The sequence below is a fragment of the Patagioenas fasciata genome, chromosome 4 (genome assembly GCF_037038585.1).
Source record: "Patagioenas fasciata isolate bPatFas1 chromosome 4, bPatFas1.hap1, whole genome shotgun sequence".
Classification (NCBI taxonomy): domain Eukaryota; kingdom Metazoa; phylum Chordata; class Aves; order Columbiformes; family Columbidae; genus Patagioenas; species Patagioenas fasciata.
Genome location: NC_092523.1, coordinates 32,182,894 through 32,196,237, shown reverse-complemented (window position 1 = coordinate 32,196,237; position 13,344 = coordinate 32,182,894). Strand labels below are relative to the sequence as shown.

The window sequence follows — 13,344 nt, the reverse complement described above, 5'->3', positions numbered from 1 at the left end:
GAACATGCTTTATCTTTTATAGGGTAGCACATCAGAGCTATGGTTGCAGTTGGCAGCATCTTTTATTTACCTTTCATCATAGAATAGCTGAGCTTTGCAAGTTCCCTGTTTTCCTTTGTTCTCGTCCCTCTGCATGATCTGGAGTGCATCTGTAGTATCTATGGTAGTGCTTTGTATGAAGGCTAACTGTTGATGTGCTTATATGATCACTAAGCTACTGATTTTCTGTTGTATCTGTTTGCACTACTGGCCAACTAGTTTAATCTCTGATACGATAGAGAAAATAACTGGAAATAGGTTCCTGTTGTTCAGGCTATAACAGTTTGTGTACATTTTATATTTTCTCCTTATAACTGGGGCTCCTTCTGAGGTAAATTGAGAATGATTGTGTTTTCAGAGGAAAAAAGGAAAATGACTTCATAAAACGATGACTGTCAGAAAGTGTTGGGACTGTTCCAGTTATGCCCATCAGTTAAGCTGTGAGCAGGCAGGAGGTGGGAAAGGGGACATGGCTTACAGCACGCTCCTCCAACTGCTGCTGGCAAACTGTTGAGCCCATCTGCTTGAGAACATTTCTGAGATCTAGGATAAAGTATGTAATTATTGCCCCAAATACTGGAAACTACAGAGCCAGATTTCAGGATGACTGAGTTTCTATATTTCAGCAAAGGGTGCCATTAGGAAAACTTGGGAAAATGAAGGAATTATCAATCTAGAATAAACCTTGGGAAGGAGAGAGATAAAGAGGTAGATCGTGATAGTATGTTTAAAATGAAAGACTTTTCAATCTGGACTTCTAAGGAAGGGGAGAGGAGAGAGAAAAAGATGATCAAAAATGTAAAAACTGAAAAACTGCAGGGGGGAAGTAGGCAAGGTGTCCTTTTGGTTACGTCAGATGCCACTTGCTCAAAATTTCACCCCAGAAGGCTGCTGCTTTTCCTGTCCTCTTACCAAGTTGCTGATGAAGAAGCAATAGCTGCAAGCGAAGTGGCAATGAAGACACCCTACTGCCCACACAGAATTAGCAGCATGTTCTTTTTTTAGTCTTCTTGTTTTGAATGATAATGTTTGCATATGGTTCAATACAAATATTTATGGAAGGGTTTTAAATAAAAAATGAGAAATGCTCTGAGCATATATTGGTGCTTATGTCTGAACTGGAACTCTTTACACAACAGTTCCTGCATTTTGAGAGGTCCCTGAGCAGCCTCATTCCTTTCTGCACCAGGGGTGGATCTGATGCTTTCCCAGAGGAGGCTCTTAGCAAAGTGCAAAGAGTGGCAAGTCAAGCAGATCAGAACAGGGCATGGGAGGGACTGGAGAGCCCTCATGAAGCAAAGCAGCCGTGGGTGACAACTCTGGTGAGTAACTAACTCCAAGTCCTTGCACCTCCTTGGTTCTATAAAGTAAGGAGGGTTTAAGAACCCCTCTTTTTTTCTTTTATTTTTAGGACATAATTCCACCTTCAACAGTATCTAAAGGACTGCAGCTGTGTCTGCTCTGCTGTTATGAAGACAGGGAGTGTTTCACCCATGAAAAATGAAAAATTATTTGGTTTCCTCTTAACCTGTTTCATAGAGTAGGTGCTTTTTGAGCTGCTATGGATCTAGAAATTAACTGGGGAGGAAAAACTTAGCTGAAAAAGTCAAAGATCCCTGGTGAAGAGGGGCATTTACAACAACTATGTTGTTAAAGAAGCCACAGTACAGATGATGGCTGTTCTGCTGTTCAGGTATGCTGTCAGTAAAACCAAAGGTGATGTGTCAATGACTATGTACATGGCTTGCTGAACATGAAGCATTTATTTATGTGAGCAATACACGAACAAGTTGCAAAGTTATACACTACATTGCTGTAGAAACAAGTTTCCCCTCCCTGCACCCAGCACACCAGTCAACTGAATCAGTCCAAACATGGGATTAGCAACAGCTCCAGCATATCATGCACAAACCCAAACTTCCTTCCTGGAACCAACCGTGTTGAAGTCTTGCCTGAACACCCAGATTTTCGGCAGGCAAACAGTTAAAAATAATGACTCTAGTGTTTCGCTACTTGCCCACAGTTGTACATAACTAAAGAGCTTTTAATCTGCAAGTTAAACTGGACAATCTTTTTTCTCTCAAAGCATTAAAGTGCATAGCAACAGCTGTGTCTAAGTGCTCAGTGGGAGGGGCTCACCACCATCTAGGTGTTCCATTTACCTAATAAAAATAGTTCTCTGTGAAGACCAGTGCAGCAACTGATACAGAATACATGCAGACCAGCTGTAGTGCAGACACGTACTGGATTTGTTCTAACCTACAAATACATGTGGAGAGCTACAATACATACAATTGTTTATGTGTATACAAAATAAATTGAACTCTGTTGTCTTTAGGGACTCAGGTCTACCTGAGAAGTCTGTAGAACTCATCCAACTTCCACCAAAGCTTGAAATGCAGTCATACTGCCAGGCAAATATCAGGGCTATTATTCTTTTAGCAAAAAAGTGGATTAATAACTGTACAGTAGTTAAAAAGCAGTCTTTAAAAAAAATACTGAAATTACACAAAAGGCTGTAGTAAAGTGCCTAGCAAGACTTATAAAGAACAGGAGAATCAGTGTGAGCGGGCAAACAACATTGCATCCTTGGTCCCCTACCTCTTCACAAATTCTCCTGTGTGCATTGTCACAGCATCAATGCTTAATGACAATATCTCAGAAAGACCATTTTCACTTAGCTATATAAAGTATTACTACAGAGCTTAAAGCCAAGAATATAGTCTTACCACAAATTATACTTTGAAGCATGATTAGCTCACTCTTGTCCATCATCCATACAGTGAGAACTGCCTCAAAATCCTTCTGAGGGTGCTCTTCACAGAGGCACCGCTCATACCCCTCCTGAGAGCTGCTCACCCTACAGCCCTCTGGCTCAGAGCTGCTCAATACTGACCTCCCTCCCAGCCACCCTCATTTCTCTCTCCCCTTCTTCTCCCTTCAACAGCGTATATCTCCCATACCTCCAGCAGTTTTCTGCTAGAGGGACAGCCGTGGGCTACATCAAACCTGCAGATAATTTAGGGCTATTGTGCTTTCTAAGTGGGACTCCTGAGACACGGAGAAGCCAGGCATTTCTCAGTGCCCTTACCCTGTCCATTCTCTACACCGATCCCCAGCCTCACTGAGAGCTCTTGGAGCCCTGGACAGAGTCATGTATTAGAGAGACCCATTTCCATTATGAGTTTTCCTGGGGAAGAAATCTGTACTTTATGTAAAAATACGGAGCAAGTTACACTGAGGGTGAATTTCAACTTTTTACTCAGTATTTTCAAATGCCGGCTCCATGACAAACTACCCTGTGACTGTGTAAAAAAAAAAAAAAAAACAAAAAACAAACAAACAAAAAACCCAAGACTATACAGATAGAGAACTTGGAAGTGTTAAAAAATACATTTTCCCTCTCCCCCTTATCCCTTGACCAGTCAGCCTTTGCACAAATGCTAATATGAGGTAAGCTGACAGAACAACATTGAATAAATAGCTGCAAAAACTTTTGGTTGCTAGATGTCTGCAGGCATCACGTAAACTGTATGCTACCTCCACGCTAGTTTTAAAAAAAGGTGTTCTACATCAAGGGATCCATATTCTGGCACTTTTGGCAAGAAGCAGATGTTTTTAGGCTGGTAACATTTCGGGGAAAAAAAAAAATGTAGTAAAATAAATGCATTTTTCCTCATTAGAAAAAAAAACAAAACGCATTTGTGCTCCACCAGCTCTCACTGAAGTTGTATACCCAGGAAAGACAAATTTTAAAGTTACCTGCCTGTAGAAAAGTTACTGATAAGATATTTTTTGCTTTCAGAAATCTGTCAGTCCTGCTGCCAGTTTTCTAGACAAACAACTGGCATCTTTATGCTGTGAACAAACCTGCTCTGAGGTTTGACAACAGAAGTACTTTTCTGCTTCAGCTGAACTGAGCTTAATCTGAGAGGTTTTAACTTTTTTTTTTGACTAGTCTTTTTATCTAGCCACCTAGAAAAAATAACTAAGTTCCTCCTAGAGTTGTTCTCAGAATAACAATTTGCATTTAAATGTAAACACTGATACCATAAATGTAGTGTATACAAAAGGCACAAGACAAGTAGATTTATGTTGCTGAAACTTCCTTGACTTTGAAAGATGATAAAGCATCTTTTATTATCTGTCTGGTACACTCTGATCTTAAGAAAGCTGCTAGTTCCTAACTTAACTGAAGGGGGTTTCCTAAGTGCAGCAGCTTGGCGTTTTGGTATTGCAAACAAATGTTCATAGTTCTGTAAATGCAAATATCACAAGTCATAACAGTAAGTCTCCTTGATTGTACATGATATTTGTTAAATTATGCAGTAAGAAAGGCAGTGGCTTAAAGAATAAATGAAAAAAAGAAATCCGAGACAACTATCAATTAATAAGAAACTAGGATCTTGAAAGCCAGTGGCCCTCAGGAACACAGGTTGGTAAAAAGCATTTTGGATCAAAGTTAAGTGCCAACATTCATTTCCCAAAGGGGATAATGGCTCCAAATAGGACAATAAAACCCCCATTTCGTAGCACTGTCCTGTACAGCTCCCACCAAAACCCCCAGCTGGCCAGCTTCATTTAAGTATGAGCCATCTGAACGCAGGCTTTTTATCGCTCCGTTTACCAGTGACCCACTGTAGCATTCAGTTAACAAAGGAGTGTTTTCCTCCCTCTGCAACTTTTCAAAATACTGATAGTACAGATCTGAGGGAAAACGGAGCTTTTGCAATAATGCTTTCCAAAAATGATCCAAAAATAGACACTTCACTTGGGTCTCCTCAACTTCAAAAATTGCTTATGAAGGGCTCAAAACAAAATACAGTCCACCAAACCACTAAATTATTTGTAATCAGCACTGGCTGTTCTCCCAATTCATAAAGCCAGTAGCACAACAATTAGATTTTGAAGTTAACTACTTACAGCAATTTGAATTAACAGGTCAATTTCCAAAACCAAGGCAAGAACACAGACTGGTATGTAAGGAGGTCACATTTTTCTTGTGCTGAATATCCAAGTAAAACAAGCCATTGAATTTTTACAATAGTAAACTCAGATGCCTTTTTCTTCCTTCATTTCCTAATACTCAGAATCATCTTTTGCCATTCAAAACCAGTAATTTTAAGCTGAAACATTCTTTATATGGTTCAGAAATAGTATGTTTAGTTTCATGGTTCAAGCAGTGACATGGAGACAGCTAATCATCTGTCAGTCTGTTTTCTGAGCATGTCCACGCAGGAGCAGCTGGCCAGCAGGGCTGATACTTGGAAGAATGCATCTTCCTTCCAACAACAGCTTTTTCTTGAACTGGAACAGAACATTAATCACAAAATACATTAACAGAATTGAAGAATACTTAAAAATTAAGTTATTGCAACAAGTCTCATCAACTCAAAGAGGAAAGTGAACAACAGCTGAATGGAAATCTGACCCTGAAGAGGAACACGGTAAGACTGTTCACAGTTTTGTTATTAATCCGCTTCAGGATGACAGTGATTAAAAACCGACTACATAGCAAGCAGGCCACCAGTTTATAAAATGAAGTGAGCTATTTTGAGGGTACTTCCAGGTACCAACATCATTAAAAAACGATTCTGTATTACATTAGTGTAAACTGCATACGGCACTCTCAGTAATTACTCCTCTGATTAACTATAAAGGATTACAGGATACAGGATATTGAACATAACCTTAATTGGGACAGAAATTCAAATTACTAACAAACTGGCAGGGGCTGTGGGCTGTATTTATGTCAAAGATAAAATTAGCTGGTTTTGTTGTTGTGATTTCAGCATTTTTATTACTCAAATACTGATAGTAAAATAATGAAGTTAAATGCAACATAGCTAAAAAAAAAAGTGAAAAACTTTTTTATGTAAGAGCTCTTATTCCAAGAACTGTATGTCAGCTATCTATATATACACAGAGTAATCTTAAACTAGCTTTCCTGCTACATTTCTAGAAAGTCTTTTACGTGCCGCACAGAAATACCTCAGACAGAGCTACGGGTACAATCAAACTGGCACTTAACGCTCACGTCAGAGAAATTATCTGTCCTTAGCTACTGCCCTTTGGAGATGTGCACACAGTCCAAGTCAGAACTGGCTTCCAGGAACCTCTTTATGTGGCTTAAAGAGTTATGTCCACTCTTTGACACATAACCTTGTCTGAAGCTGGGCTGTCTTTATAAAAACTGCACTTTTAAATAGATGCTCTCAAAAGGAAAAGAAACACACAAACAGCAACACCCCACAAAAAACCCAACCCAAACGAAAAACCCCACCCCCTAAAACCTTGGGGATGGGGTAATCAGACTACAAACACAGATCTGTTACTTTGCCTAACTGGACTAAAAGAAAAAAACAGAAATAAAAACAAAAAACAACAACAAACAAGAAAAAAAAACCCCAAAACTAAAAAATAGCAAGATATTTTTATCAAGCAAATCAGCTTGAAAAAAACCCTTTCTTACACACTTGCAGCATCTTGAGAACAATCACAGACCCTGTTTGACATTCAGAATAAACTGAATGGCAAAGTTCTGATAAAATGTACACAGGGTTCAAAGAATGATTAAAGTTTAAAAGTTATTAGTTAAGTAAATAAAATGTTGGGACCTTTGAAAGTAGAACTCCAACCTGACAAAACTAATTGCAACTAATGATACTTATGTAACATAATTAAAAAAATGGTTTTCTTTAAAGCTTGTCTCCAGTGCTTTATTCTTGAGCACTGACCACATGTAAAAGACATGAAACTAACTGAAATTGAGTAATTTATTCTTTTTCAGAAGCTGTTGTTTTGTTGAAACAACTGATGGATTAAACCGGGCAGCAGCATGTCATTTTACATTTTGAACTAAATCTTAGAAGTGAGAATTTTGATTCTATTAAGAAAACCTACATAGAGCAGCTAAAATTGCAGACTCCAGCTGAGTTTCATTTCCTCATCTCTTAACTCTCCCTTTCATTTGACACCCACATTTTCAACACTTTAACACTTCACACCATCATCAAGTTTGTGGATGTACCTATATCTGGAACCATCTGTGTCTTCATTCACCACTAAACACAAAGCCAGAATGTAAGGGTCAAGAATTTTCTCGTTTCTCTGATGAATCCAACCGAACTTTTGGGACCTTTTGGTAGAAGCTACAGGCTACCTGGTGCGATCTGCACACCGACCATTTCTATTATCTGCATTGACAGTGCAATGCCATGCCTAATGGGCCTAGTAACAATCGCTGCAGTTCTCTGATGGCTTTCCAGGCCTTCCACTTCCTCCAGGAGTGACTGAGAGCAACCTGGCAGCCGTGACAGCATGTCCAGGCGTCACGTCACACACAAATGAAGGACATCCCCTCGAGACACTTTTTTGGGCTGACTGAAAGGGAACTGCCAGTAGCAGAGATGGAAATGACCTTGCTGGAGTGACTTGTCCAATGTCGTTGGAAAAACCATAAATTATCTGGCATGCTGAAATGCTTTGAGTTGGAGTGAATTTTTTTATCCAGCTTTACAAATGAAATAGTTGATTTCCATTAAGCTTTGGTGGAGTTAGAAATCTTCAAATACAAAAGTGAATATGGTGATCAATTGGGTGCATTCCCCACAAGTCAATTAAAGTTTTCTCCTCTTATGTACATAACAGAATTTACCAGCTGCTTCTCAAACGCGCCTTCTGAGAAGACTATGTTGCAAGATATAAATGCAAGAAAACAAAAAAAATCTCAGCTGTTTTTAACAATAGGAGACTAAATAATCAGGAAGTCATATGGACACCTTTTGTTTTCAGTAGCCAACACCTTGTTATTAAATAGGATGCAGCTCAGTACTTGGCACAGAGGAACAAGCTGCTAATAGTTTACAAATTAGAATAAATCTTTTTTCCTTCATCATCTGAAAGACCTTTACCTGCTATAGCAGACCAAACTATGGTCTTTGCGTTGTGTTTAGAACTAACTTCCGTTTTCAAACTTAACTTGACAAATATTTGCTGCACAGCTTGAATAGTCACAATTTCATCTTTCTAAAGACAGGGAATAATAATATTTTGGAATATTACCTAAAAGCAATGGGTATAAAGGTTAAACTATTTTGCAGACACAAGACATCAAGAAATAAGAGGCTTAGTTTAAAACTTTGAATTCATGTACTGCTAGTCATGGTAAAAAACATTAAATTGAAGAAATTAAAACATAGGAATTGCTTTAGTAATGTTCTTCTGTGCATTCTTCAAGTGGTAAGGAATGATGGAATAACATATTAAGTAGAGAGAATATTAACATACCTTTCCTTACATAATCAGATGTTTATTTTAAGGGAAATTAGGTTTCATTTTCCATGGTTAGTGCAGGATTGCTCATACCTGTAAATACAAAAAAATTTATTTCCACAGGAGAAGGTCACATGTTCACTTCAGCAAATTAATACAACCTTTAAATATCAATTCATCTTTATGAACCTTCTACTGCTATGAATCTGCTACCCAGTCTGCTCCTGTCCTGTGTCCACTACATGACTTCTCACTAGTTGTAACAAGGTGTCATCACATTCTGCTATGAGCAATTTGTCACCAAAAGAATTCTCAGGCTCAGCCTAAAAGATAATTAGCACGTACTGATGTTAGTGTTCTCAGTATCTCTCGGTCAGGTTTAACTGGGAAGGGCACAGCAGCTGGACACATGTAACATCCTACAAACATGCATTTAGAATAAGCTTCATTAATTTTGGTTCATGAATACAAACCAAGTGACCTGGGTCATTTTTACACTATATCCTCAAAAACTAGTTTATTACAAAACGGATCATTGCAGCATAAATCAATTCCTTACCAACTTTGCCATTTTCAGCCTTCGTACTAGTTTCTGACCAAGATGATGTATCTGTAAGAAGGTGGCTCTGGGAATCACGCAACGGCTTTGCAGGAAACAGGTGGTTCTCACTGTAATGCAAATAAAATTGTAGTAAATTGCAGTAATTTTCATTCTCTTACCACACATATCAAACAGTTTGTCATACACGGTATTTTCCCCAACTGACTTTGCTTCATCTTTTTCACACTTTTATCATTACATACATTACATCATTGCATTTGTCACAGATGCAAGCACAATCTAAAAAGCAACTCCCTAGCACAGAACAGGGAAACATTCTGATTTTTCCTTTGACAGCTATTATATATTAATACATGTACTTCAGTTCCAAATGCACTCTATCCATATTCTCTCCCATTACAACAAACCTGACATGATAAACAGTGGAGAGAAAACCTGCAAAAGCTCTTGCCTAATATAAGCAATAAAATTTAAAACATCAATAATTACCTAGCTGAAACATAATGTATTTCCTTCATGAATAAAAGATTGGCAATACAATTCCATTATCACTTCTTAGTCACATATCCAAGTCTACTATACTTCTCACACTCTTCATTACATATGTGTTGCAAAAAAGTTACAATATGAAACACTAGGCTATTATATTTTTTTAGTTTAAGAAGCATCTGCATACTTTTCACACTTCAAAGATGTCATATCCGTGAAGGATAAGAAGTAAGAAAATATATCCTGTTATCAGCAGAAACAAAATATGTGCATTTAATGTGCAGCTTCTGTGCTCTGGCTCAAGTGCTGAGGCCGGGGATTCCCTTAAGTGAAGCATCTTTCATCGGATATGAAGGAGCAGCCCTCCCCCTAGCAAGGTAACCCATCTGTATCACAGGCAGGCCCACCGACCGTCTCCTACGTATGCAGAACAGAATATTGCTGATACTGAATGTTAGGCAGGTGTGGAAAATTCAGGTCCTGGGATGCCACTGCACCAAGACAAAGCACATCAGGGGAAAAAATCCCCACTATATTTCCATAAATTTAAATATAAGTCTGAGGACTAGCTGAATTACAGCTTAGCCTTTTAAAATTTGACTTTTATTTCTTAATAGGAGACTCTTCATTTGCTTACCACTTTTAAGTATCTTATATACGGTACCATTTATATGTGCACTGGAAAAAAAAACAGAATATCAACTATTTGAAATAAGAAACAAAAAGCAGATTACTTTTTGGATGTTGAATTAAGACCACCAGGTGTGGAAGCTTGCTCAGGATCCTGATTAACAAGGCAAGTTGGGAAGGAGCAACCATCCCCTAGACTGAAAAATCCAGAATTAGTGTCATACATAGAAAAAAAATGCTTCCAAGAACTGTTTGGTATTTTTTCTAAAGTGAATACTACCATATCTTATTTCAAAAAGCTAACTCCCTCAAACCCTGTACATCCTGATTAATCAACAGTTTCAACAAATGAAGCATTAAAAACTGAGCATACCTTGAAAACACTGGCAGCAACCAGTATTTCTTCTCATCACCAAACACCTGCCTTAGGTTTTTGCTGAAGCCCAGGCTAAAGCCATTCTTGTCTGTTCTATGACGAAATATGGGAGCTCTGAATACCTCTTAAAAAGAAAAAATTAATCAGATTTCTTCACAAGATAGCACATTTAACTTTCATGTTGGTACTTAGGCAACTGCACCGGTGATGCCACCACATAAGAGGAACGAACGACTGTGCTGCTCAAGTGGCTGAGGAAAGCTACTCCACTCCTGAAAGCCAAGGGCAGGGCTGGGCAGTCACTGTGTGTGCAGAGCAAGTCCGATGGCTGAGGAAGGATGAAATCTCTTCCACCCTCCTCCCTTATCAAGGCAAGGAAGAGTGAGCAACTCACTTTTTAAGAAGGTCTTACATGTTATAAGAAGATTTTAGCATGTGACCATACCACAGGGAGTGTTCGAGAAAGAAAAAAACTTAAGGGTTTACTACAGGAAGAGTAATGAAAAGAAGAAAAGCTTAAACTGCTTCAGTATTAAGACTAGCTTTTCACACACGGGGGTACGAAAATACTCTGGTTTACAGCTGCATAAAGAAATCACTTTACCCATAGATCTGTATTATTCCCCATGTACATTCAACCTAAATTTCAGGAGAAGAGAGCTAAATATAGCTTCAAGTGTTGCAAAGTGCCCGAAGCACAAAACTCATTCACTTTCCACCAAGTGACTGATAGCCATTTAATTCCCTTAATTGGCTACATATAGCAGGCAAACTATGTGCTGACAGTACAGCTCACACAAATCATGGCAGAACCGTGCAGAGATCGTCCTTCTGCAGTAAATGCTCAGCTATGAACTGCTGGAAATCACCTTTGACAGGTAGTGTGCATTAGTTACGAGGTGTTTTAAAGAAGAGGGAAGGGAAAATGGCGATACTCTTATAGAGGTCCATGTTAGACTAGGAAATCAGCTCCCAGGATGATTTAAGCACAGTCATACTTAAAGCTGTCAGCGGCAAGTTCAGGGTTTCACATATTGAGGAATTTCTCAAAGTAAAATGCGAAGACAAGACAAACAGATCTTTTTGAGCAGCTAAGTGTACAGAAAACATTGCATATTACCAGCATGGAATAAATTTAGTTTTAAAAACATGAAACATTGAATTCGAAGTATAAGGCATTACAGTTACCTTTGAACAATATTTTTTGCACTAAAATGATAAGAGCAGTTTATAAACGGAATACTTAATTACTTCCATTTATTTAAGCATCATTAATGAAACTTTTCTCTATTTACAACTGGAGTGAACAAATTTCTTCCAACACTAATTTCTAAGGAGATGATTTTTCAGAATACTGAAGAAACTCACAAACCCTAGAGAAATCTTGAAGTAAACAAGCTTTCTTCCAAGGACATATATATTCAAAGTTTTCCATTCATCATCTACATATTAGTAAATCCCAAGAGAATGGGAAAAAAGCAGATCAATTCATTGGCTTACTCTAATTCAGCTTATATCAACAGAAAAGCATCTAAAGTACTTTAATGAATATATCACAAATTGGTACTATTCTAGTCTGGGATATCGTATAGAACAGGAACTCAAATCTTCTGCACCTATTTCTACTCATTGTTTTTTTAAGATTTATAAACAGACAAACATGCATCCAGGTGGTGGGAAATCCTGGCTTAACACTGGTATTTGATGCAGTTATATATACACTCCCATAGCAGAGGTATAGAGGTACAAGCCACCTTCTTTGGGGTTTTTAAAATTAACTCATAACATGTTCTCCTTTCAATGCATCTTTGATTATGCAGTAGACAGGACCCACAACTGTAAAACTGCCCTTCAGATCTCTGTTCAGTTACTACTAAATATAGAAGGACTGCCTTAAAGTCGGTTCTTCTGTATCAGATCATTTTATGACATGGGCTCTTGTGCTCAGTCACGTTGATCAAAAATAACAAAGGCAAGGTCACCATCAGCCTACCTTATAGATCTTTGTTTTTTTCTCTCCTTGCCTCCAGTACAGGCAAAGTTTTGAAATTAATAACTGCCCTTCAGAGCTTTTAAACAAAATTATAGCCAAACTGAACCGAGGAACATTGGTTCCGCAGGGGGCAAGGGTGGGAATGAAGCGCTGGAGCCACTGCCCTGACTGAGACACCACATCACAGGACTCTGACCTGCGGAACGCCAAACAAGAAGCACTTGTGCAAGCATCCATTAGTGTGTCCAATATTTATCACAAAGTGATCTCAATTTATGTTTCTAAATTTATTCCATTTCTGTTAACAAGCTGCGGATTGGAGGAGGAAGTGAGAGGAAGAGGATAAGTTTATTAATAGCTTGGTCCTTTGGGGCATGAGAAAAAGTGTCAGAAATTCTGGGGAGCAGTAGAACTGGGGAGTCAGTACTGGACACTGCCAGACATGGGAACTTCCAAACAGGATCCAGGAACCTGCAGAGGATCACCCACTGTTTCCATTAACCTCATACATACAATATACATCTATTGTTTATTTCTTGTTGTCAAACACAGAAGCATTAAATACACTTACCTAATGTAGACTTATTCTTGCTGACAAGCCAACAGTGATATCCAAAGAGAGAAGACAAACTGACAGAAAACATAGCTGCAGCAAAGAATAAAAACATGATGTGGAACTTGGCTTGAGTATCAGGAAGGCCATTCTAAGAAAAAAAAAAATCATGCCATTAGAATTGGGGAAATAGCTGTTTAATATGATTATTAATAATCCTCTCTTCAGCCAAATCAAATTCAGTGCAGACACAAACACACCACGCAACAAGAGTCTGAATAAATGAATTATACACCTTCTATGTACAGACAACCATGCAATTAGGTTGTTGACAGCATCTAAGTTAAACAAATGGACTCTTTCTTGAGAAAGTATAAATACAGACAACAAGAACCTGCAATTTGGATCTGAACTTTGAACCGTCTTTC

The 13,344-nt window shown here is 38.3% G+C and overlaps 1 protein-coding gene across 2 annotated transcripts in view; it reads right to left on the bottom strand.

Moving 5' to 3' along the window:
* Window positions 1-1,783: 1,783 nt before the first annotated feature.
* ZDHHC2 (zinc finger DHHC-type palmitoyltransferase 2) overlaps window positions 1,784-13,344 on the bottom strand; it is a 35,388-nt gene continuing 23,827 nt past the window's right edge. For both annotated transcript variants that reach the window (XM_065837779.2, XM_065837780.2), the window contains exons 8-13: window positions 12,935-13,067; window positions 10,368-10,494; window positions 10,099-10,191; window positions 8,873-8,982; window positions 8,329-8,406; window positions 1,784-5,346 (exon numbers count right to left, since the gene is read on the bottom strand). In XM_065837779.2, the coding sequence (XP_065693851.1) occupies window positions 8,366-8,406; window positions 8,873-8,982; window positions 10,099-10,191; window positions 10,368-10,494; window positions 12,935-13,067 (504 nt within the window). In that variant the 3' untranslated portion in view covers window positions 1,784-5,346; window positions 8,329-8,365. The remainder of the gene's footprint in view (window positions 5,347-8,328; window positions 8,407-8,872; window positions 8,983-10,098; window positions 10,192-10,367; window positions 10,495-12,934; window positions 13,068-13,344) is intronic.